The 26,673-nt window shown below is 33.2% G+C and overlaps 5 protein-coding genes across 6 annotated transcripts; 2 read left to right on the top strand and 3 right to left on the bottom strand.

Moving 5' to 3' along the window:
- Positions 1 to 794: 794 nt before the first annotated feature.
- LOC115443257 (mitotic spindle assembly checkpoint protein MAD1) lies at positions 795 to 10,949 on the bottom strand. The gene is made up of 14 exons (XM_030168583.2): positions 10,605 to 10,949; positions 10,233 to 10,405; positions 9,829 to 10,017; positions 9,258 to 9,416; positions 8,633 to 8,827; positions 8,013 to 8,195; positions 7,467 to 7,640; positions 6,818 to 6,960; positions 6,316 to 6,479; positions 5,642 to 5,781; positions 5,212 to 5,289; positions 5,025 to 5,131; positions 4,621 to 4,719; positions 795 to 4,282 (listed from the first exon to the last, which is right to left on the bottom strand). The coding sequence occupies exons 1-14, from the start codon at positions 10,744 to 10,746 to the stop codon at positions 4,072 to 4,074; spliced, it is 2,157 nt and encodes a 718-aa protein (XP_030024443.2). The 5' UTR covers positions 10,747 to 10,949; the 3' UTR covers positions 795 to 4,071.
- A 119-nt stretch (positions 10,950 to 11,068) lies between these two features.
- LOC115443246 (protein arginine N-methyltransferase 6) lies at positions 11,069 to 13,863 on the top strand. The gene is made up of 6 exons (XM_030168574.2): positions 11,069 to 11,394; positions 11,481 to 11,717; positions 12,000 to 12,193; positions 12,510 to 12,721; positions 13,193 to 13,427; positions 13,643 to 13,863. Exons 1-6 carry the CDS (start codon positions 11,341 to 11,343, stop codon positions 13,812 to 13,814), a joined length of 1,104 nt encoding a protein of 367 aa, XP_030024434.1. The 5' UTR covers positions 11,069 to 11,340; the 3' UTR covers positions 13,815 to 13,863.
- On the bottom strand, positions 13,824 to 18,473 carry LOC115443247 (gamma-tubulin complex component 4). Of its 2 annotated transcripts, XM_030168575.2 has the most exons (12): positions 18,311 to 18,473; positions 18,100 to 18,223; positions 17,621 to 17,915; positions 17,186 to 17,363; positions 16,747 to 16,955; positions 16,368 to 16,494; positions 16,084 to 16,240; positions 15,800 to 15,946; positions 15,511 to 15,685; positions 15,038 to 15,239; positions 14,682 to 14,845; positions 13,824 to 14,444 (listed from the first exon to the last, which is right to left on the bottom strand). In XM_030168575.2, exons 1-12 carry the CDS (start codon positions 18,368 to 18,370, stop codon positions 14,282 to 14,284), a joined length of 2,001 nt encoding a protein of 666 aa, XP_030024435.2. In that variant the 5' UTR covers positions 18,371 to 18,473; the 3' UTR covers positions 13,824 to 14,281. The 2 variants fall into 2 exon arrangements, with proteins under 2 accessions (XP_030024435.2, XP_037295347.1); XM_037439450.1 differs by lacking the exon at positions 18,311 to 18,473 and having other exon boundaries at positions 17,621 to 17,770.
- A 279-nt stretch (positions 18,474 to 18,752) lies between these two features.
- On the top strand, positions 18,753 to 23,738 carry LOC115443250. Its single transcript, XM_030168578.2, has 7 exons — positions 18,753 to 19,054; positions 19,213 to 19,396; positions 19,480 to 19,667; positions 19,841 to 20,044; positions 20,173 to 20,463; positions 20,584 to 20,788; positions 21,051 to 23,738. The coding sequence occupies exons 1-7, from the start codon at positions 18,925 to 18,927 to the stop codon at positions 23,182 to 23,184; spliced, it is 3,336 nt and encodes a 1,111-aa protein (XP_030024438.2). The 5' UTR covers positions 18,753 to 18,924; the 3' UTR covers positions 23,185 to 23,738.
- A 448-nt stretch (positions 23,739 to 24,186) lies between these two features.
- On the bottom strand, positions 24,187 to 26,174 carry LOC115443251 (lipoma-preferred partner homolog). The gene has a single exon (XM_037439451.1). It carries the CDS (start codon positions 25,915 to 25,917, stop codon positions 24,499 to 24,501), a length of 1,419 nt encoding a protein of 472 aa, XP_037295348.1. The 5' UTR covers positions 25,918 to 26,174; the 3' UTR covers positions 24,187 to 24,498.
- Between the last annotated feature and the right edge of the window lie 499 nt (positions 26,175 to 26,673).

Below are 26,673 nucleotides of genomic sequence, written 5' to 3'. Positions count from 1 at the left end.
TTTAAAATTACAAAGACTCGTTTTATTCTGTCAATTAAAATCATATAATATTTTATGCCGGCATCAGTGGCGAAGCTTTCATACAAGCCGATTCCTACCGGGTTACCTTTTGTAAATCAATTTAAAATAATAAATGAAAAAACTATATAACTGGAATAATAATAGTATATTCAAACAAGTCATCCTATACTTACCTATTCCATTAAATCAATACTTCAACGATTACGGTACATAGTTCATATTATTATCAATTCGTTAAATCGTAACTCGCGCGCAGTGCTCGCGCCTTATAGTGTTCGAAGTGAACCCGGCCGCGCATAGCTTCCCTCGCGATATTGTTGTCTCTTTCACACGTAGCGCGGTGTCTTTGTCTAATCTTTTGGAAGTGACGTAAAAATACATGTGTGCGTGCGTGTATGTGTACTTCAGGATAACCCGAGAATTTGCGGCTTAATGTTGGGCCATTGGCGCGAAATTTTTTAATAATTTAGAATGTATAATTAGTGTTTGTGTATAGTATGGGTTGTCAATTTTTGTTGGGCTCTTTTAGATAAGTACCTATGTTCAAAATATGTGATTATTTGTTAAATTTAGAGTTTAGACATAATGTTTATGTTAGAAGGAAATTATTATGTATTATGATATTTTACTGATTTTAATTTATTCTGAACAGCGTATTACATGATAATTGTAGAATGAAATATTTGCTCGGATTATCTTTTGGAAATTTTCACCCTTCGCCACTGGCCGGCATACCATCTTTTGACTGACAAAAGGGTAGACAAAAAAACATATTGAGGATGGTAATACAAATAATTATTAATGAGATTTACAACATAGGAATGCAAAATTCTAATTTACAATCTAATTCTTAACATTAAAGTGGATATTTTTATTCCTTACGCTTTACGCCATTATTACCAAAATCGATTTACTGCAAAAATTAAATACTGATACGTAATAGAACTCATTCACATTTCACACTGTAGCGACTTTTTGTCAATGTAAGATTGTTAAGATTACTGAACAAAACTTAATTCCAACAACTTGTCACATAGCGAGAGGTGTACCACACCCACATTTCGGCATCGATGAAAGGTCATATATAATGTAGACCTTTTGCGACTCACCAGCGACTATTTACAACTACGCATATTTTTTTATATATTTTTATGAACGAGGAAATCACAAAATTTTGTTTATGCTTTATTTTTATATTATTTTTTTATATTTGCTATAGACTGCAGAGTACTGAGGTACTATTGTTGGATGTCTTTATGCTGAAGACTTTGGTTAATGGAAGAAGATAAACGAAGACTGACGGTTGTTGAGTGAGATTTTATATTGTTTATCTATTCTTTTTTTTTTTTTTTTGCTAGCGTATTGAATTGATGTTTTCCCAAACGTTAGTAATCGACACCACTAGTAATAAACAGAACACAATTTAGAAATAAAATAATAAAATAGAGATTTCCTGTTTTTTGAAAAGGCTTAATACAAAAAGCAACTGCAGTGTGAAAGTGAAGTGACGTAAATGTTAATATTTATAATCTATGGAACCATCTTTAATAGATTATAAAATGTCAAACCTGTTACCAAACATTGAAAAAAATTCTGCACCTTAATATTTTAATTACCACCACAGTATACAGTAAATAATGCTGCATTCACTAGCCAGTTCTAGATATGTAATCAAATGCTTATTAAATTTATTGCACTCCACAATTACTGTTATACAGTCAGGTATATAATTGCGGTCCCTGTCAGGCACGCCGAAGAATAAACGAGAAATTAATATCATACTAAAATAATTTGTGTTATCCCATAACTCGCCCCGAAGCAAAACAGTAACAACCACAACTATAAATAGTTTTCTTAATCCGCTGAATTAGTGATACTTTTTTTTTGAAGTGAATGAATGTTTACATTTATGGAACTGACTAGTGAATTAGTTTAAATATTTTGGCTATTAATGTAGGATTTTAGTATACACGTGTAGGTTGAGCTATAACATAGTTCTATAACAGTGGCGAAGCGTCCATACCATCCGGCTCGCCTTTTAACTTTTTTAAGTTTGTCATAGTTTTATTTTTTGTTAAATTGGTCGAGATATGTTAGCAAGGCATTTTTTTTGCCTCGGTTACCTTGTGAAAAATTTCACTCTTCGCCACTGTACTATAATGTCTTCTATACAAAATGTGCCTGTCAAAAAACCGTAATAATGAAATATTTATATTCTAATAAGTATACTTTTACATTAAAATTGCCAACATCACACATCCATAATTAGACCTTTATAATATTCTATACCAATTAACGATCAAACGTCGTACTTAATTTAATCGAGAACTGCTCAAGCGTGCGTCCAAATTTGACGAACGCGCCGCAAATGTGCGTTTGGAAAACGCTCGGAAACTACGCGCATGCAAATCAGTTTGTGCGCCCCAACGAATTGCAGTAATATTATAGAAAAAAAAACATTAAATCAACCTTATGATAACGTATTTAAGGTGTAGAGTAAATATGAATTCAACCCATCCAAAGACGCGCACAAACAGTTGCAGTGATTGCTCGCAAGATAGTCAATTCGTGACGCGTTCATCATAGATCTGGCTCAATATTAAAAGGTTGTGTTATATTTTTTACACAAATTGAATTTATCACATAATTCTATCTTTTTCAGTAAATAAACATAATAATCCCGAAATATAAGACAGTTTGAAATATCTGTTTTCATTTTTACCAACATGAAAAATTTTCTACCGTATTTTTCCAACACAAATAAAATATAACAACCTTGTGAAACTGACTCAGCTATATTCGGAGACACCTTCCAATGTCGATGTAGTAGGTGGGAGATATTAAGAAAAAAATAAGCCTAGGTGTAAAAATGGGAAGATAATGAGGAAGAAATATTACATTAGGACTAACTGAAGCGTTCTCAAAGTGGGTACTTACCGAGGAGACACACAGTTAGGTCTGACCTGCTTGAAACTTCTATTGAATTTTAGACAGAATTGTAAACTCGATAATAACTATCGATTAAGGACTAATTTATAGATAAAAGTTTGGTAATGAACAAACAAATTAAAAATAATAGTTGTGTATATAAAGTTGTCAATTTGCGTTATTTTTATATGCAGTCAGGCTATAATTGTTAGATAGATAACTTTTATCTGATTGTAAAAATTAGCCCATAAACTTAACAAAAATACACAGCTCCCTCGGAATATGTCACGTCGTTTGATTACCATTGGTCAAGAGAGCGACATGTAACTCAACGTTGGTATCTCGGCCAATCACAATCGTCATAAACAAACGACTCGATCGTACGTGTCGTGTTTATTATAGTACATTCTAGAAGGTTGCTGATTATTTCTTATCATATCGATTCGGCTATTTATCGATTTTTGACCTATTTGTCACCGTGATGTGACTGTTGAAGCAGTACTTTCATACTTAAATATTGTGTGATAGATTATAAATTCTGATAATTGCACCTGGTGAGTGCCCACCTTAATACACTCAGCTATGGACGACAATTGATAATAGTTTACGTGATAATAATTACTTTATAATATTAAATTGTGTTACATAGTTGCGTTATCGAAAATCGATAGTATCGGACAACGCGCTTGACATAACTAAGTGATATACAAAAGACCAAAGATGTAAATCTGTTTAAAACGGCTTCAAGTATTCATTCGTTCAATAAAGATTCACTCAGCTAATACCATACCATACAAATAGAGTAACAATCAATTGCTAAGAGTGAAGAGCTCACTGAGAATGAAGAATGAACTCACGATATATTTATGTTGGCGTTTCTGGGTCGCTAACTTTCGAAATCAAGATACATCCCTAATTGATACCTTCAAATCAACGGTCAGAAAGAACCAATTAAAAGTTTATTCGACATGTTTACAAGCGACACATTCCTGGGATCGATTCGAAGTTATCGATTAAGATTCTTTATCGATTTTAGCCACAGAAGTATCTCAGAGTTTTTTTGTATTAACACACTATACATTCAACGACACACTATGTCATTCGAATCGGTAAAACGACGTATTACTCCGCGGTTTGCTGCATCGTGGTCTTAGTGAATAGATCCATCGTGAGAGCGCTAAGGAACATGGGTATAGATCGATGTTGGTGTAGATGCAACTCTACTAGCTCTCCGAGAGTAGTCGAATACTCAGTATGGACCATCTCTATGCCATCATCGCATAATGTGAACGTTAGGTACTCTTCCGACGATTCCGCATACATGTTCGATATTCTGGAATAAATTACATTTACTGAGTTGTTTGTACGAAAGAGTCAACTATTACTGCATTTAATGGTTCAAAATAAATATTTATATTAAAATCTATTATAAATCGATATTTTAGATAATCACTGCTTCATGCATATTCCCTGCTTTAAATGCTTTAAGATTACGAGATCTTGCACAATTATAATTATGCCAATTTATTTTTTGTATAGACAGAAATTTTATGTATTTAGTTCGTAACGGCTGCATTTTTTATTATGGTTTGTTATTTCCTTTCTCTCACCATTCTAAATATAACTAACAAGCGAAATAAAATGTAGCTAAAAATAAATAACTATACTAACCTGTAGTTTTTAATGCCCGTTCTATCAATTTTATAGCCTAACAACATGTAGCATACATCTCTGTATTCCTGAGCGGACGATGCAAACTCTTCTTTCAGTCTGAAATTAACAAATAAAATATGTATACCACTAATTAAAAAATTACCTTATTTTTTCAATCGTATATTATCAAGTGTAAAGGCCTTACCGAGCGACTTTAAAAATATATGGACTGGAATATTTTTATATTTTTGTATGATTGTAACAGAAATCAAGCTTCAAGTTAATGACTCTCAGCTATGCTAATTGCCAACGGTATCAGAAGAATCCTAATTGCAAGAAAACTTAAGAGAAGGAGAGGAAATTGGGATGAGTCTATTATTAGATCTCCGAAAATAGCATGTTGAAATAGTTTTCCAATATACCTCTTAAGTTTAATTTTACTGTTCTCAAGTTGTTGTCGTAGCTGATTAACTTCTTCAGGATCAGCTTCTGTGTTTCCCTCGCGCAGTGCTGCCTTTAGTTTCTTTATCTACAAAAAAAAAAGAAAATACAAATAAATTATTAAGTAGAGAAAGTATTTCATATAATCTATTTTTAAATAATGTTTACCTCTTCCTGAGCTGCTTCTAACTCTTTGTGCACTTGTTTTTGTGCTTCAGCGGCCGGGTTGTCCGCTAGATGCAGGACCTGTTATTAAAAGTATCGATATAAAACTAAATCATACATTGTATCATAATTTTTTACAGTATATACAATTATAATTATGTGTCTTGTGAGTTTTTTTAAAAGGAGATAAAATTTTTAGAGCACACTGTTCTCCTTCTGAGGTTTTAAGTTATTTTTTGTGTTAGGTTAGTCTTCATAATAAATGTTAACCGGCCTAAAATCCTACATAAGATCGATTTTGCGACAAAAATTGTACTGTTTAATTAATAATTACAAATAATGATGAATATTCAACCGATAATGTGTGGGGAGGGCTCGTGTAGTGTTGCGTAGTTTAGTGTAGTGTAGTGTAGTGTAGTGTAGTGCGCGGTACCTTGGTGGCGGGCGCGCGCGCGAGGCGGTCGAGGTGTTGGTGCAGCTGGTCGCGGTGCGCGCGCAGCGTCCCCGCCTCGCGCCGCAGCGCCGCCGCCTCCTCGCGCCAGCGGCTCGCCTCCGCGCGCGCCGCCTCCAGCGCTGCACAACACACACCCTCACTACCCACGCTCAGCCTCGAACGGCGCACCATCATTACAACGTATTGAATGGTAGGTGCCAGGAGACATCATTTCAACTTGGTAATACAAAACATCAATAAGTACCAGTTACATTCCCTCATGTATATACCTGCGATCACCGCAAATCATATACATGTTTTTTAAACTCCTATGCAAAAAGAGGTATATTATAAGTTTAAGGTATCAGCTGTGTCTGTGGTATGACTGCGAAATAAAAGGGCCAATTTTGATCCGTTTTTATTATTGGAAAGATGACATCTGCTTGCACGATAAAAAATAAATAAAATTTTTAAAAATTCAATAACTTTTAAGATAAAAAAACCTCTAAAAAGTAATACATCAGGTTTTATGTGTGAATATTAATAACTAAAATACCGTTTCGCCATCTATAAGATATTGGTGATCAAAATACTAAATCTCAAACCAATGACTTTTAATAATAAAATATGTGTAGTACAATAAAGCAACTTAAATAAATATTCAAATAGTATACCTTTAGCCTGTGTCTGGGGGTCGTGTGTAGCGAGCAGATCCCTGTACCCTTGTAGAGTTTTCTCAAGGTGTTCGATGCGTGCGGTCTGCAGCGCCGCACTGCCCGCCCCCGTTTCGCCCGATATGGTCACCGTCAACTCCTTCTCATAGCAATCCAGTTGTTGCCTAGATGAAAAAATGTAGCCAATATTATGATCACCCCACACAAGGTTATATGGACAAATTGGTCTGGACATGAGGATTTTGGATAATCTGTCCAGACTTTGTCAATTTTTATTTATCTGGATTCTCAATAAAAGTTATAGAAAAGCATATTTTAGATACTAAGTCAGTTATCTAGATTACGAACAATTATTCTCGCACAACCAGCGTTGTGTGCATACGTAGTTATTATTCCAATGTAAAATGGCTTATTATCGCGACTTTTCAAATCATGAACTAGTGATATTGGACTTAACACTAAAATTAGATTTTTTTTATTGGTATTATATTGGAATTCTCACCTATAACTATCCCTTTCTCTAGTAACTAGCGAAAGCCGCTTCTGAAGCCTGTGTATGAGACTTTCCTGGCTCTTACGGAAGGTCAAGAGGTCGTTCAGCTTACCCGTAGCCTTATCACGTTCAAACCTCAGAGTGGTTATCTCCTGTTAATTGATTATATATTTAAAATAATTATTGCTACAATCATTTATATTGATACAGATAATTATTCTAAAGTAGCTCTTCATATATACGTACATTTCATTTTTTTGAAATTTATACTGTCATACATGACATAATAATATGTATGTAGGCACTTATTTGACAGTGCATCAAATTATGCATTGTGTAAAATTACTGAGCAATGGTGACAAAAAAATTTCTTGCATTACTTTGGAGTAGCAACTGACCGTATTGCTATTGGTCAGTTCATTGGAGAGTTACATGGAGTAACATGGAGTAGTATGCTGCTGCCATAATAAAAATAGACTCACATAAAAAAATATGTGCAACATCCTTTTTCCTTATGACAGCATTACCGCATGACACATGGGTGTCTTTTAGAAAATTTTTATATTATTTTTTTACTTGGATTATAATACATAACCTGAACAGGCTCATAATAATGAGTAGGTGTATTCGTTGTGAGTGGGTAGTGGGTAGTGGGTACCTCGTTGAGTTTGTCTAGTTGTTCCTGCGCGGCGTGCTCGTCGGTGTGGTGCGCGAGCCGCTCGCCCAGCGCGGCGTGCAGCGCCGTCGCCAGCGCGCGCGGGCTCTCCGCGCCCTGCACGCGCGCCGCGCCCACCCACTCCTCCAGCGACGACTGCGCGCGCCCCAGCTTCACCTGCACAACCACCAAGCGCACCATGTTCACTATCCACACAGAGCTGAGTCACGGCACAGGGCGCACTCATTACTACACTCGTAGTACGCTCTTAGCTACGGCACTGTATCTACAGACCAAAAGTTATTTTGGCTCCATCATGATGCGATGATTTCATTCATCATCATCAGCCTGTTGCAGTCCACCGCTGAACGTAGGCCTCTCCCAAGGTACGTCATAGATGATTTCATTAATGTCACAATATAAAGACGCATTAAACGCAAGACTGATCACATAACATGAAACATTTGAAAATATTTTCAATATTTTTTTACCAGATTTAAATATATACCATAAAAATAAATATTGCAAAGCACATTTTCACTGTATTACCTTAGTCTCATGTAACTCTTGCTGCAACGCTTGTAAAGTCTCCACCTTGGCAGTAAGCACATGCACTTGCTCTTCCAGTAACAACTTGTTGCAGATCGCGTCTCGCAACGTGCGCTCATTGGCTCGGAGACGCACCACCTCTTTTTCCAGCTCCGCCATATTGGATAAACGTTTTTGTGCAGTCTATGAGAAAATATTAAATTATTATTTTGGATTATGATACCCAGGAGCACTTCTAGAATCAACACTATTTAATGCTATCTAATATACCTATGTTATAATTAATGATTTCTTATGTTAACGCGAATGTGATGCAGGTGACCAACACCTCAGTTCGCCCCGTGACTACAAAGGCTCTAGTCTTTGAAACGTCGGGAGAAAATTATAATATAAAAACTGTGATAAAATCTGTATAATACTTTTTTTGTAATTGTTTGATTTGGAATACCTTATAAAGACTTTTGGCAGTCAAAACATATATAACATGTTATACCAACACTAGTGACTGACATGATGTGACTTATACCAACAATGTTTAGATACAGAGGGATAAATAGTCAGCTCCAACTTACTATGTGTTTAGTTTGAATAGGTCACCCTAAAAAATTATATATAATTACCTTAGCCTGGGTTTGCCAGTCTTTGATAGAATCTCTTTCATACTCCAACTCTTTCAGTTTGCTATTGACTTGTTGCAACTCGAAGTTTTGTTTCTCAATCTGAATTTTCATCTCAGTGCACTGCTCAGCACGACTTGTTTGTTTCGCTACTTCAGTCTTCAGTATTTCCACTTCAGACTGTGCCTCTTCCAAAGCCTGAGATAGTGAAAATAAAATTTTACTAAAAATGATAGTATCATGGCTTGATGAAAAGTAGTAAATAATACATTCTTGTCAATTGACATATACAGGAGATTACAGCGAATAACAATAACAGCCAGTGGCGTCAATAGGATAACCAGGCACAGGGCACAGGAATAACCAGACCGGGACCAAGTTCTACATCCTGTGTGGGCACAATTATAAGTTTACACTGGCTGATAGTAGTTACAGCAATAATAACAAACCTACTACCACATTTGGTTCAACAGAGAAAATAGATAATTCAAAATTCAGTTTGTTTGCCATGCTATCCATTTTATTTTATTTTATTAAACAATTAATCTTACCATTATCACAATTAGCCATAAACCATGAATCTTATATTTTTATTAAAATAATTATTAGCAATCAATTATATAATTACCTGCAGCAATTCATCCATATCTTTCTTCATTTCCGACATCTGGTCCTTACTACTAACATTAGCCTCCAAAAGTTTATCTACAAGTTCAGCTACCTGTTTCTGAAGCTCAATCTTCTCTTTATCCCAGTGAGCTTTTTGCTCTTTATGTAATTTTATTGCCTGAGGAACAAATTAGTTTGGTTACCAGATTAAAAAAATCTACCATCATAATTCACTACATCTAATGACAATAAACTGCCTATGGGGCATAGTTATATTGTGTGCATGATGCTGCTACCCTGATAAGGTCTTGAGTATGAGTCTTGGGACACGCACAATAATGGTAATGACATTCATACAATGTATAACTTAAATATGCCAGTCTAGGATTAAAATGCACTGGGATTCCTTACTTAGTTTTTTCCTATTCAAAGAAACACATGGATTCCTTATACAATTTAAGCATTATCAGTAATATTATATAGGATATATAATCTGAATGCTGGAAAAGTAAACAGTAAAGTTTTAATCCAGAAATAAACTTTGATATTACATTATAATCAATTAGCAAATAATAAAATTGATAACCAACTTCATTATACTCATCTCTGAGCTCTTGTTCCCTCCGTCTGATCAATTGTAACCTCTCCTCCATATCCGCAAGGGCTCTTTCATCTCTCTTGTGTTGTTCTTGCAGGGACGACTTCTCCTCTTCAAATAATATCTGCATCTCTTTACGTATTGTGTGCTGGTGGTTCACTCTAGCTTCTAATTTTGTTACCTATGTGTCACATAGAGAGGTTATTTTGCCTATGCATTAGTTGTGAAACTTTTACAAATACATACACTAAATAAAGAGATAATGTTGATAATTTATCATCCAATTATTAGATATGATACAAATTTTAATTCTACATAATATAACAAGAGAACTAGAAAACCACTAGCAATGTATAGGGCTAAAATTTTGTTTACAAGTTTTTGGGACTATCTTACCTGCGCCTTAGCAGCTATCAAGTCAATCTTCAGCCGCTTAGCTTCCCAAGGCGACGGTGGTGCGGAGGGTGCGTTGGAATTCGAATCAGTACGGATTCTTTTGTCAGGTGTCAAGCCTTCTCCTGCATTTAAACTGGACTTCCTCTTCCCCAGTGACAGAAGATTGGACAATCCTAAATTACCATTAGTACAAAAATATTTAAAAAAAAATGTGCTTATCATTCGAAATCTCATATTGTTTACGAGATGTTTTTGGTTAGGTAGTTAATTATTTTGGCGGCATAACTATTTGGGGCAAATAACAATAGGATAGAAACTGAAGTCATTGTAAAAATACGCACTATGATTTAAAATAAAATAGTAATATATTACCTTCCTTCAAAGACTGATTGCTATCGGAGAAATTCAGTTTGGAAGACGCCGATAACTTATCTTTCGGCGAGTCAGTGTTTATCACCCGCCTAAAAGGTTCCAAAACATCGTTGAAAAGAGACATATCGCCTTCTTTCGCCATTTTCAGTCTTGTATATAGGTATATTACAAATTTTTCATTATCAAATCCACAATTTATTTTATAAATTCAACAAACTATAAAACTCGATTGCACCGCTTTCACATGAAATGACATTGATGACATCTTTTTTTTTTTTTTTTTTTTTTATAATTCGTCCTTAGAGGACAGGCTATAGTCTTACGACCATACTGCCTAGTCTTACGTATTTTGATGACATCTTCTTCTAATTTGTGTCTCTGGTTTAGACAGGCGCTGCAGATAACAAATATTTTTTTGTAGACCATAGAGCACTCAGCACAGACTATACAAAAAATTATTCGCACTAACTTCAGACCGGTCACTGGAAAAGTTACAGTGTAAAGGATTTATAAGGATACGCTGTTAGCCACAGTCACACATTTAGCCACTGCCGGGTACTTATTAACAGTCCGCCGCACCCTGTAACGAGCCACCCCTAAAATTATCAAACGTCAGTTTTCCGGCCGGTACTCATAAAATTAAGTTATTGTCTACGTACATTATTGTATGAGCGACAGATTTGTTTAGAGACAAATCAAAACTTGTACATAACCTTATTTTAGTATTCAAATAAACATGGGTACAGAAACTGATAACAGTGAATATTTTACTAGCTATGAGGATTTAGATGTATGTATGAACTTACTTTTATCATTTTATTTTGTGATTTTGCCATAAATATACTTAATTAAATATGTAAATAAAATTTCTTTAAGGTACATAAAATAATGCTCGAAGATAAGCCGCGGAACTTAGCATACAAAAAAGCGATATTAGAAAATAAAGATTACTTTAAAGATAAAATTGTAATGGATGTAGGGTGTGGAACAGGAATCCTGTCCATATATTGCGCTCAGGCAGGTGCTAAGAAAGTTTACGCAGTTGAGGCCAGTAACATAGCAAAGTTGGCAAAACTTGTTGTGAAAGAAAATGGGTTTGAAAATGTAATTGAGGTAGGTACCCATATAAAAAAGATAACCAAAAATATTGCTTGGTTTTTGACCTATCTTCACCTTATTTCCATGTTCGCAACACTTATTCTTCAAATAATTTTGTCCTTTTACCATGCCCACCCACCTGACATGAATCCTTTCTACAACGTCCAATTAACTAAAAAGACTAAAAAAATCAAGGAAAGTGTTGTCACACCTGGGACTCCAAAGCATGGTCTATCTTTCAGCATCCGCTGCCAGTTGATTAAAAAGGAGACTTTTTGATTACAGTTCTTATTGTAGGTAATTCAGAGTAAAGTTGAAAATTTGACACTACCTGGTAACATAAAGGTAGATGCCATAGTATCAGAATGGATGGGTTTCTACTTACTCCATGAAGGTATGCTTGATTCCGTGTTGTATGCACGGGATAAATTCTTAAAGGATAATGGGCAAATGTTTCCAGATAGTGCTGTTATCTATGTCGCACCATGTAGGTAAGGATTATTTATATAATACTCAATTGACATACATAGAACTATAAGATTTGTTTCATAGAATTGAAATTTAAAATTTAAAAAATTGCTATATATTTTTAATAACATCTATAATGCTTTATGATGTGTTCTTGTAATTCCATTTTTAAGGAAAGTAATGGGGACATAAGGTATGATGAATATTCTGCATTTTCATTAAATGTACAAATATGATAGCAAAATAATCACTTTCAAGGAAAACCTATGAAGAAATTATATTTTACTTTGCCCTGTGGAATTTGTAAAATTTTTAAATATTTCTATTGTTTCTATTTAGTGTTCCAACATTATACAACAAATGGGATGATGTTGATGGAGTTTCAATGAAAGTGTTTGCAAAGCATCTTCGTAAAAGCAAGCACAGTAAACCTGAGATAATAAGCATGAATCCAGAAGATCTGCTGGGTCATGAAATAACACTAAGTTGGGTGAATTTAAAAGATGATGAATTATCAGATTTGGATTCAATTAGCATACAACATGTTGTTGGTAAAAATTAATATAGGTTTTTTTAAAATAGATTCATATATTTTTTTAAAAATGTTGATGTAAATATGCTGACAGTATATCTATACTATCAACAAGTATTATTCCTGTTTTGTTTCATTATTACTATATGAGTGTTTCCAAAAATAAATGTACGTAACGAAATAGTTTTTACGAAATATTGTTACTATATTTTCTCTGTGTATTTTTTTGTTTCTACATAATTCGTTCTACCAAGTATATATAAACAATATATATGTATATGTGAATGTATATGATTCATGTATCGAAACAAACAAAAAAAGTCAGCTGAGAGAGATTGAATCAGATTAATATTTGAAAAATACTATTTCGTTACATAATTTTATTAAAACAAATACTTATATAATTGTTTTATATGTTATAGCAATATTAACTGAAAAATTGAAATGTTTGGATTTAATAATATCATCTTTAAATTTCTACTTTTTTTAGGAGCAAACAAAGATGGGCTTTACCAAGGTCTATGCATATGGTTTGTATGCAAATTCCCTGACTTCTCTTGCACAGAGGACGAGGAAAGCCAATATGTTCTAGACACTAGTCCCAAAAGCCCAGTGACACATTGGAAACAAACCGTCATAGTTCTGCCAGAAGAGCTAGAGGTAGAAGAAGGTGAACCGATCGCCTTCCAATTAGATATGGAAAAAGATCGATTTAGTCGCAGGAGGTGATTTGAGCTTCTTATTAATAACTAGCTTTTGTTTTTGGCTGTATCCACGACAGTAATTATTTTGCGTTACCATCAGGCAAGCGGTGTTCACGTCTTGTCATTCGATTAAAATATTAAAATAAGTAACATTAGGTTAATAAGTCATTTGCTAGACTTTAAATCTTCTGAAAGGTTTTATTTACTGTATTGAATATTTTTTTTTAATTTTGCAGGTACAACCTACAAATGACATTGCTGGACCCTAATGCCATAGAGCACCCCCAACCATGTTCATGTGACATGACGAAATGTATACTTATTAAATCCTTTATGAATCAAAACACAGATCCGATGGAATCGGAGACAAATGTTCTGCAGGAAGAAAATGTTGAAGACCAACAATAAAAGATTGTATGTTAGGAAGGGTTTTATTAAAATTTATATTGTTAACAAATTATTATAACCAAATATGTGTCTATGTTAATGGCATCATTTTCCTATTAATATTGTATACAAATACAATATATTACAAAGTGAATTCATTATCTAACAATTAATATTGACTATTTAAATTACAAATTGTACATAGTTTAGATTGTGTTAAACTAAAATATTATTCAAGAATTTTATTGTTGCTAATAACTAGCCTAAATACTTATAGACTAATGGACTGATGGAATTTTTAAATAAAGTGCTTACATCATTTAAATTTCATCATAAAAATATACCTTTAGTTAGGGACGTGTTGAATAAGTTTAGTAAGTTATTAAGAGAGCAATGGTATGGTCGGAATATTTTGTACCAGGTTCGAAGGACCAAAAGCTTTAACTGTAGACACAAAATTTTATGACGTGCCATTCGATATATTAACGTCAATACCGTAACATGTTGGTAACGGATTGCGTGAGTTGAGCCTCGCCACTGAGCCATCGGTTGTAATCGAGCCTCATCAGGAGCCGTGCTAGGTATACCCCACAAGGACGGTCGCGCAACGACACCAGCAGTTGCATCAAATGTTTCACTAGTTTATTGAATCTGGAATTAAATTGTATCAATACAATATGCAATTGCAATTACTTCTTTGCATGTCAGTTACTTTTGATTACTGACGTTGATATTATGTGGACATTCTCTCGACATTAAAAACAAGTATGAGTTATGCTGTGACATAACTATTATCTAGGTCAGTGGTCAGTCAGTCTCCATTACTTAAACAAATCATTAAAAACTTAAAGTAAATTATTAAATTTAATTTTAATAATTACTGCTCACCTTTCCGAATAACCACGAATATAATAATCCTCCGCCTCCCTATCGGACACAATTTCGTTCATGCTGCAGAATGAGTGACACAGTTTCAAAAGGTCCATTATGTTGCAAAACACAGGATTGTTTATCGAGTCGCCAGTATCACCGGAGCAGTCGCTATCTGAGGACTAGAAAAAAAAAGGATTAGTATAAGCTACGAACATGAAATTTTACATAATTGTTCTAAAAAGAAGATTTTCCACAAGGAGAACAGGTCTTAAATATTTAAATTATAAATATCGAAAATATATATTTTTTTCAACATTTACTATAGCAATCGTCTACCTTATGGAAAATATAGCTTTACTAAAACAACTCACAGAAGTAACAGTCAAAAACGACTGACTGAGCACGTCGGCTAAGAACGTAGCGTGCGCACGCTTTAGCTTCTCAAAATCGTTTGTCTTATTGACGGCGTCCATAAGGCGCGAGAAGTTAGTCTCCAACACATCAGCTTGCATGTAATGTTGTAAATTATCCATCAAAAACATCAACTTATTGTGGAGTTGGGATACAGGAAAGCTGAAAAAAGATGATATATTTTAAATCAACGCTGATTTCGATTTTTTTTTATGTTTTTAAGCTTTTTTTAATTGTGTACTGATAAAATGTATTGAAAATAAAAATTACGCTATCTTGAGCAGGAGTTAAAAAAGGCGATACACTTTCTTGTTACACATATCTCTAACGCAAAATTAAATCCGGATGTCTTTCTTCAGTTGTTTTATGCGTCTTAGATATATTGACCAAAACTACTAATGAGCAATTTGGTTTACAATATTAACATTTGTACCTGGCAGATTGTTTATAAGTCTTCCACAATGCATGTAAATCATGTTGAGTTTTCTTAATTCTCAACAAAAGTCGGAACATGTCGTTATATCTCGCCAACACTTCAGGCGTGAAGAGCAAGTGAAGTGGCCATTTGAAGTCGTACTTCAAAATTATACTGGACCAGCCATCGGCGACTGAAATTATTAGTAAGCCTCACTATTAAAGTTAACAATGCTGTTCTGTCTTCCATCAAGTAACATTGCTATTAATCAAGTTGTCTTTAAACAAAAATAAGTTTCTTTTCTTACCACTACTGCAGTTGCTGTCTTCTTCAACAGATGAGTTACCAGTTGTGTTAGGTTTTACATATGGCAACTCGAAACTGAATTTCTCTATATCAGCACTGTTGCTAAGGAATACTGCTCTTGCTGCCAGTTGAAACGCGTGGTTCATATCTGTAATCAAAATCTAATTCTTAATATTTTTTTATGAATTGGTTTGTTTTACGGACCAATGAACATATAGTTATTAATCGTAAATATTGGACTATTGGAAATAACAATGTGTACTAAAACTAATATTTATGTTTTACCTCTAGTGGAAGTCCTGGTTGTAGCTTTATCTAACATGTGTGCCGTTAGCCTCAATAACTCTAAAAAAAGTTCACCACGGCCCAGCAAATAGAAGTCTTTCATTAACTTAAGTTCATGTATCAACTGAGCCTCTTCCACGGCCACAGTCCAAAGATGCTGTAAAAATAACAAAATATTTTACAGACAATAATTTCACACCAGGGCAATAAATATGATCATGCATACAGCGCTTTAGTAAAAAAATCATACTGTATATTATTAAATAAGTTTTAAATACAAATACCTTGGTAACACACTCTTTTATGTCGCGAACCACACTTCTTAAGTTGCATACTTCAAAAACTTCAGGGTTTTTAAGTTTTTGTAACTTTTCATGAAATTCTGCTTCTTTCTCTTCCCAAATTGTGAACCTTACAAAATAGTACAGTTTGAACAGATATAAAATTCAATTACTATACTACCCGATGTATTGTATTTTTAATTAAATAGGCTGCGATTATTTCAATGACATCCATAGTATTTGTAACCAATGCACCTCCCCCCTCATTCAGAGAAGAATAAACTTTGTATATAAATAATTACTATAATAATATACTTATGATACTTAGTAGAAGCTTAGCTGCAATACTAAAAAAAACAATAAAGAAAATGTAGATAGATACCTTCGAGAATCAGTGACACATTTTTGCAGAGTAATCATAGATCTGTTTGTGGCAAAATTGTTGCTCTTTTTTGTCTTCTTTGGTTCAAATCCGAACAGTAATACTGTTTTCCCAATAAACAATATTTCTTGTGCCAAAGACAGAGGTACAAAATGTGGAATCATGCTAGGGTTCAGTGTAAAACCACAGTCTAATGTGGCATCTTGAAGCTACAACAAATTATAATAATATACATTTTTTATGTTGTGACTACATTTTATTAAATGTTTTTGACACCTTTTTTACCTATCCCCATTGTCCCAATATTGAGTAACAATTATATATAATTAATAACGTTATGTTATAACTTGTAAACAACATAAAAAGTTACTCCATACCCTAATAAGGATCATAATAAAAAGCATATTTTAACAATAAAAAATCGTAAACATATACTCACAGTAGATACAAGTGATTTATCACATGTTTGAGCTGATGATGGTGTTGAGAGAAACGTTTCTGAGGGTTCATCTAAATTACGGAATATAAAAAACTCTTGGTACGGATCTCTTAGTTCCCCATACAAAAGCCAAGTACATAACTGATTCACAAACACCTTGTTCATGCAAGTGAATATTCTGGAAAAATATTGTTATGACATTGAAATTTAGTACAGTAGATATTACAAAAAACAAAATCATCCAAAGTTCCAAAAGCAAAAGCTAATAAAGGTTTAGAAATAGTGTTAAACAAAAATTAATTGAGACACCCTCTGACCAGTGGTGTACTTTAATAGTGGCCTATGTTCAGCAATGGACTGCAACGGGCCAATGATGATAAATTATAAACTTATAAAAATATGAATTTAAATAAAACTATAATTTTATATACATACTTTACAATAGCTTCATGTACCATTTCACTACCATTCAGTATATACTGATGTATCAAACTCAATATCTGACATCCCCCTAATCTCCTCTCTTTAATTGTTGTAATAACTCTATTCAATGTATTGAACAGTCCCCTGTATTTCTCCACATAGCTGTATACAAATGATAGAGTGTAATTTATGTTTCCAATCACCAAACTTTCAACCTCAATTAAGGTTTTCTTATATAATTGTAAGACTTCAGACATGCCTTCGCTCAAAGCTTGCGTATAGAGGCCATACAGCTTGTGATTTGAGGCTGTAGAAATTAATTCAAGTTTAATACTTTATGTTGTTTTATAGAAGTTTTAGATACAATGGTATTATTTCAACAATAAATATACTCATTCTCGCGTTGAATTTCGGCTCGAAAATTAAGTGTTTTTTTTATCTCTGTTCAGTTTTACTACTTATGCAAAATATGACTATAATATGGGACTTACCAGACAATGTTTTTCTTGACCGAAAACCGGTGGTTTCGACAAAGTTTTGTATTCTATGATGGCTTTTGGCAATTTCGTATATTCTTCCATATATTTCTGCGTCACCATCATTAGAATAGTTATTCTGAAAAAATGTAAATACAATGGGTACAAATACGAGTTACGATTTTGCAAAAACTTAGACAATCAAGAAAATTATTACAGTACTTACTTCGTTAGATCCATTAGTTGGAGAGCAATCCCATAACATTAAAAGAGCATCGTGTATCATGTTGCTATTTTTTTAAATTAAATTTTATATGAGATTATTTCTTGAAAATAAAACATATTTTCGATAAAACTTGTTTGAAAATTGAAGTTTCAACTTGAGTTGCCAGTTAAAATATATTTACAGAAATTCAACTCATAAAATGTCAGCAACGTCAAACGGCTTGAACTAACATTCGTTCAGTCATTGAAACTAACATATTTACTGGAGTAATGAGATAATGTAGGAAATAATATGTTCCATTCAATTCAATAAATTCAATATTATTTCCCACATTTTATAACCCCACAAAAAGGTACTTTATATTCTTGTTATTTGTCGCATTGTCGATTATGTGTTTCACTCAAGTTTCATTGAATCGATTGTCCATCACTACTTGTATTTCATTCTTGTTTCTTGTGTTGTTTCTCCCCGCACCCCGGTTCAGTTGAGAGTTAGGACTTACATCAAACTTCTAAAACTATTAGAATTCATAACTAATAAATGACTAATTTGTTACTTGTGCATAAGTAATTAGTCTGATACATGTTTGTTTCATTAATGAATGATAATATAGAATGGCGGATGCTTGCAGAATAGGAAATGTAGAAAGCCAAGTACCGAGCAATCAAGATGAGAACTTTTGTGTATTTAATGTTTTGTGTGTGTTTATATCGCTTGTAACAATACTCGCTGATCTGACTACAGGTGTGTTAAACCTGCTCAATAATACGTTATGTCAATATTATTAGTTAATAACTTTAAAAGCAAAGTGTTTCAGCCGGCTGACTTACGGAAACAAAAAACCTAACTTTATGTTTAAAAGGTGTTTTACGAATAATTTTATTATACTTTAATCTTTACAGATATCATAGTTTTTGCGGAATATTGCAAGGATGGCCATTTATTTTGGGCACTGGGCACTATTATATTCATACTAACGCCAAACATACTTATTAATATATTTTCCATGAGGTGGTATGTTCTTGATAAAAAAAATGGGATAAGCCAATGGATCACTCACATCTGCCTCGTTGGTATTCTTGAAAGGTATTTTTTTATTAGGAACATTTTTTTATACAGATTCTTTATTAATGTCTTACAAAATATATAAAATATTTGTATTTTTTTAGGTACATATTATTTTTACGAAAAGTATTTGTGTGTAAAAATTTGGAAACTATCAAAGCTCATAAGATTATATCACAAAGAAATGATCTGAGTTTACTTCATTTTCTTTACATCTTTACTGGCACAGTGCCACAAATTATTTTGCAAACATATGCCATAATAGTATTGGATGAAAATTATTATACAAAGTGTAAGTAAATTATCTATAGATTTTTTTTTTATTGTTTTAATAATATTTTGAAATTTATAAACAAATTAATACTAAACCACTTGTAAAAAAATATAAAACAAAAAAATCTCTATACTATAGAGCAAAACTTTTTTTTTACAATAAAATGGAATAATAATCTGTTTTTTTTTCAGTATTTGCTCTGACTGCGTCAGTTGCCTCAGTTGTGTGGGGATGCTCAACATACATATACAGCATAACAATATTTTGTACTGAGAATTTTAAGTGGTACTCATTACTCCTGAAGTTGCTTTGGCATTTTGGAATGTTAATTAGCAGAATTATGGGTATCCTGTTGTTCACAGTCATATTTGGAATATGGACATTATTACCACTAGGTAAGATTTTTTTTTGCTTTATTTTTGTTGATACATATGCAATATAAACTATCATGATATATATTATACTTTTAAAAAAATATTATGAGTAGCATTAGTTACATAAAAATGTGTGATTTTTTCCTTAGGTCTACACTGGTGCGCAATGACACTATGGATCATAACACAAAAGACAACATTCTGTCCCAATAAGCTAGAAGAAACTCTGTACAATGGTGTAATGGGATTTGTTTATTGCTTCTGCTATATCAATATAAGGGAAGGACACACCCGCTATCGCCTTCTCTTATTCTACACATTGATAATATCACAGAACTTTGGAAGTCTGTTCTTATACATTCTTATAGCAGATAATGAAAGGCAGAAGAAAGCATGGTCCATTGCAAGTATAGTTTGTATTATATTCGGAACAATTATTGGTAAGTTCTTTTTATAAATACTAATAAATTTTGTAGTCTGTTCATGATCAAGTTTCAGAGAATATATTTCGCCGTAATAAAAAAATAATAAATTATATCGCTATATTTATTTTATTGCAGGTATTAGCTCTATGATCTCTTACTACAGATTTTTCCACTGGAAAGGGCCAATATTTTGGAAAAATCCTCAAAATGATATTGAATTAAATAACAAAGCTGTGATACAAAGTCCTAATAGTGATAAAAGTAAAGACAATAATAGTTTAAATCATGTAAGATCTTTCAAAAGTTCAAACAAAAGTATTGCAAGTGTTGCTAATGTGAGGTAAGTCATTTTTGCAAATAAGATTTGATTTTACTGAAAATAGAATCAAAATTAATAAAAAAATATGGAGTCTGAAATCAATAAACATACATAAAATATTGAAGTATATAAAGTAAGCCACAAGAAGGACACTTCTCTACAGTCCTTTTGCTTATGCATGTATCTTATAAATCTTTTCTAATAATCCATAAGTACCTTTGTAGTTTGAACATACTTTTAAATAGTTATAACTTACTCTTATACTTGATAATTTTAATTACAGCCAAGATGTAACCCCAGATCCAGTACAGAAAAGTGAAAACCCTGACAAAAAATTCTTACTGGATCATTGGATAGCTAGATCTGGGTCGCCTACCTTCACTTCAGCCCCTGTTGGTAACACAAGTATGGATATTTCTAGTATAGAGGTGTATACAGTAGAAAATACGCCACAAACAGTCATCTTGCAGGATGAGGGTCAAAAGAGGACACATTCCAAAAACTATAAAAAGAGAATAGTTTGCTCACCGACTGAGCTAACGTTAAAATTATCATCAGTTGATAGCTTAGAAAGTTCTATAGACGAAATAACTTCTAGCAATTTAAATTTACATAAAAGACGCGGTATTTGTTCTTCACATGATCTAAGTGATGGTTTAACAAATTTAAACTTGGATGTGTGCAATATTGTTAATGAAGATTTCATGAAAATAGTAAAAAATGACCATGGCTCTGAGATAAGTCATGATACTGATGGTTCAAATAAAAAAACTTCCTCTGACTCAATAGACATGGATTTAGATTTAAGCTTTAGTGATATAAACAGTTCAGACATAAATACATTTAATGAAAACATTGTACAGAAATTATGCTTAAGTGCTCTTAAAAATATAAAAGTAGGTAACCAAGATGCTGATATTGAAAATATTCAAAGGATAGCTTTAGACATTTTAAAAGAAATGTACGCGAAAAAGGGGAAAAATAAAAACGGTGTGAATGCAGATCTGTTACTATCAAAACAACGCGATTTAGATACACCAACAGAAATCTTATCAGTTCATGATTATGAGAATATTTGTGCAGTAAATATAGCAAGAGAAGCATGGGGTTTAAGGTCTTGGAATGGATATTGTGATATCGAAAATTGGCTTCATGATGGCAGTGTAGTCAGAGATAGAAGACGAGACACATTAACATCAGCTAGTTCAGAAATTAGCAGTTGTTTATCTCAAGAACTGAAAAATGCAATATTAGCTGCTCCTCCCTTTCCTAAAAAAGCACACACGTATTCAAATGTATTTGTGAAATTCGATAAAACCAATCAAGAAGATTATGCAAACACACTGATTTGTCAAGATGACACGTTTTTAGCCAAACCATGTATGATAGATGTTGGGAAAGATTCCATTCATTTAGAACCGATCATGGAAGAACTAGATGACTTGGGTGACATAGATCCATCTAGTAAAAAACGATTGAATTCCGAAAGTTCTTTAGTTGCTACAATAGATGAAATTCGTAAAGCGACTGTTTCTAACTCTCCTAGAAATTTGTATCACAGAAGAGATCATATGTGGGACTCGCCCCAAATAAAAACATCCCCGAAAATTGATTCAACTCTGACAAAAGCTCTCTGGAAAGAACCATCTAAGTTTGACTCTAGCAACATAATGAATTCATTACCGGAAAAAGAACATAGCAAAAACGTTACGCATCAAGCCAAATTTGATTTGAGTAAAATGGATCTTAATGTTACAGATTTGTTGCCCCCAGATTTCAATCACAGTGATAATAGTTTAACTCACAATAAAAACATGAGACGTCGCCAGAAATTAAATAGTAATCATATGAGAACCCAAAGTAAAAATGTGAATGTGAAACCAGAGGAGAATATTCATGATCTGTCTAATAAGGATATTGATTTTTTGTGGCACTTGGTTTCAGAAAACACGACCCCATTTGCATCGGTGGGAGAATGTACTTCAAATCCTATGTCTTCCTCTTTACAATCTCTTATTCAAAAAGATATTTCAGAACCGCACGTTAACGCAGCAAGTAAATTATCTAATATTAAGAAGCAAGTCAGAACTAGACCGAGGCGAAAATTTTCTATTCTAAGAGAAAGATTTGAACCTAAAACTAACTTAAATTCTGATGAAGAAATACTCTGTCATTCTTCGGAGAGTACATCGCAGCCGATCGATTCTAATATCGTTAGTTTAAAAAATCATCTGAACACACACGAATCTCATATTGCTCATCAACAAAATCTGAAATCTCTAACCCATGAAAATGTTTCCATGGCAGCTTTACAAGACTGTAGTATATCAAGAAATGTGAAAGAGAAAAGGTCTTTATTCATGAAACAAGTTTTAAGTCCGCCAAAATTTAATACCAAGTTAAAACACAAAATATGAATGTGATTTATCCATTGCATAAGACTCAATAGTTTTGTAGTAATAATGAATTATTTAGATTGAAGTCATAGCGATATATGGATCTCAGTATGAGGGTAGTCATTTCTTATCCAATAGAAGACTGCATCGTAATCGACTTACTGTCATTATAAGGGTGAGCCTGACGGACAAAACGATAAAGTTGAGTTTCAATTGACATCGTAATTAGTTTATACGCCAATATGTCTTGCCGTCCGTCTGCGCGGTTACCATATGAAGTAAAAATTCTATCTTTATCTTTAAAACTACAGTTCACTTACCATTAGATTAGATAGTGCTGTAGTTAATTACGAACCCAATAAAGAATACGGAAGTTAACTAATGAAACAAGTGATATTATTATTACAATGTTGCATGAATTTTAATAATTTGGTGTTAAATTACGACTTACCTAAAATGGTAGTCTAAGTCTTCCTACTAGTGTATCTAGTTATTATAAGAGACTGCGATTGTGATTTTTGTGCCTTATGTTTAAGCTATTTTTTATACAACCATTAAATATTTTAATCCTAAAAGTCTTTTTATGAATCATTGTTCTTTTTACTTATAACATTGCTTTCAAATAATCTTGTTAGATACTCTAATAGCATCTTTTATCTGTCAGTACTATATCTGAGGAAAAAAAATATTCAATTAAAGTAACTTTAATCTCCAAGAAATTTGGGTGCACTACTTCCCTTTCTGCCTATTCCTTCGAGGTTAATAGGCGTAAGTGTAGGAATGAATTTAAAAAACAGTATTAGCCATGTTAAACCAATGTTTATTATTTTTGCAATAAAAATCAAATTGTAGTACCAACTTTAGAGGATAATAATCTTACAATATCAGTACTAAAACACAATGTAAAGCATTTAAACATATTTATTTTGTATACCATGGCTCATAAAGTTGCGTATATAAAAATATAGATAAGACTTACAATAAAGAGCATTTAAAATGCAATAAATAGTATGAAAATATTTTATAACCATTATCACATACATTATTTTAATCTAAACATATCATTAAACATACATTCTTGACTTGGCAGCAATACTCGACAGTCTCATTCGTTATTTCTCAGCTGCATTGACATAAATATACACATATATTTACCTTTCCTTAATATCTATTAATATGTAAATATTGCTTAAGAAAATATCAAAATCACATTTTTATTTTAAGTAGTTTATAAACATAGAGTAAGCTATAAAATGCACCAAGAAAAGCTTATTAGGAATACCCAACTTATTGCTAAATTCAAAAATTAGTAGAAGTTATCAAATTCGAAAATGCTTATAGGTCCGTAGTCATAACATTAGTCAGTAATCTAATGCGATGTGCGTTGCAAGTCTTACAAAGAATATGGTCATCTAGAGGGTAACATCCTCTACCCTCTGCTTCAGAAGACAACAGTAGTCCGCAATCTTCACAACGATAACAACGGACATGAAAACTGCGATCCAAAGCCACAACTCTAACAGTTTCCTCTTCTCCTTCTTCTGGCATTATTGGAAGCTCGCACACACAGCAACGAGGCGCAAACTTCTTGTGGAAATCCTCAATACAATGAATCTGGTTCATAGCATCTACAGTAAATGGTATACCATCCAGACTCTTACCACATTCAACGCAAGTGAAGCAATTGGGATGGTAAGGTTTGCCAGTGGCTCGTAAGATTCTATCTAGAATTGGTGTTTTACACACACAACATTTCTCCAAAGTTTCATGGTAATCCACTTCACAATAAGGTTGGTTGTCCACAGCATAAAAAGGTCTACCTTGTAAATTTCCATTGCAATGGAAACAACAAAAGCATTGCACATGATACATGTTTCCCATTGCAGTGCAACCGGAATTTTCTCCAACAATCCTTTCACCACACTTGACACAAGTTCCAAAGACATCTAAATCTTGGCTGTCAGATATTGATTTAACAAGAAGGTTTGTTAATGAGTCAACTTCCTCCTCTTTTGGTAATGGTGATTTGTTAGGATTAGGTTTCATATTATTATGATAATTAGGAATTGTATTATTAGTGTGTGATGAAATATTGCTGGCTGATCTCAAATTAATAGGCTCATACAATGATTCATAAGTTGAAGCCTGTGATATTCCATATTCAGGAAACTCATTTTGATATATTGGTGGATAGTTAGGCCTTTCCTGGTTGAAATTCAAGTTTGCAGTGGCTCTTACAAGTTCACTGTAGTTTGAGCTGACTGGTGAAGGTGGGGGTATAAATTCTTCTGTGTTAAGGCTAGCATTGTAAGACTTTGATGGTGAGATGCGAAGTGATGGTGGTGGTGGTGGTGGTGGGGGTGGAATCAACTCTTCACTGCCTCTGTATATTGGCATGTTACTGTATGTAGAATAATTCTTTAAGGATGGTGAATGTCTAGCATTGTGGCTGCCAGGTGAAGATATGTTCAAATGGGTCACATTAGCATAATCTTTATGTATAGGTTGTAAATTGGTTAGGGAATTACCATATGTTGCATTATTATTGCTCGCAGTTGGAGACAGCTTCGCGGAGTAGGACGGTTCACGTAACGTGCCGACTATTGCGCTATGTGGTACTTGAGGCTGGGCTTTCTTCTTTGGAGGTACGGCTGGCGGTATTTTCTTTGTTTTGTTTGGCGTGTTAAACTCTTGAGTCATCTGAAGATCCGCCAGTTGTTTTTCTAACGAATCAATGTTATCGAGCCGAGACATTTTCTTTGTATGATTCAACAGATAAGGGAATAATATTAAGTGGAATATAACTTACTTTAGTAATGAACTTAAATATAGCTTATATAACTATGCAGCCCTTAACTTTCACCGTAAAAAAATTGACCTTCATTCACACACAATGGAAATTTTAAGTAATATACATAATTATGTATGTACCGAGTATTCTTTACTTTTACTCAGTTAAGATACGACTTCGGACTTCGCTGTCATAGATTTGTCATTTTTAAATGTCAGTGTAAAAATATAAGGCTGCCAGTAAAATTTTATAAAAAAAAAAAATACAAAGTTAACATTCACTTTCAACGGCTTTTTAAAATACTTTGGTTTACACTTTCTATGCATCTACTTTATAAGGTACTTCTTAATAAATTTAACAGATATCAAATTAGCGTACGTTAATCACGCCTTTGATAAATAATTTTTGTGTCTCGATAGAGTGCCGCGTTAATGACCAACTATTGATAGTGTGCATGACAGTTGCATCATACGCTGTCCCAGCGTATTTCAGTCAGTATTGATAGAAGTTTCATTTAAATGGAAAAATAAAATTTGTGTATAAAAATTAGCAATGCACTACTAGTCAAATACAGATTTTGATTCTAATTTTACTAACTGGTAACCCTGTATATAGCAGTGTAGCTAGTGAATTTGACAAATCGACTAAAATACCATAAACTATCTATTCCAATTCTAGTTTTTGGTTATTCTGGATTCTGCATTATTTCATTCATTCAT

Source organism: Manduca sexta, chromosome 16 (genome assembly GCF_014839805.1).
Source record: "Manduca sexta isolate Smith_Timp_Sample1 chromosome 16, JHU_Msex_v1.0, whole genome shotgun sequence".
Classification (NCBI taxonomy): domain Eukaryota; kingdom Metazoa; phylum Arthropoda; class Insecta; order Lepidoptera; family Sphingidae; genus Manduca; species Manduca sexta.
Note: the sequence above shows the minus strand (reverse complement) of the source record. Positions and strands in the feature narration are given on the sequence as shown.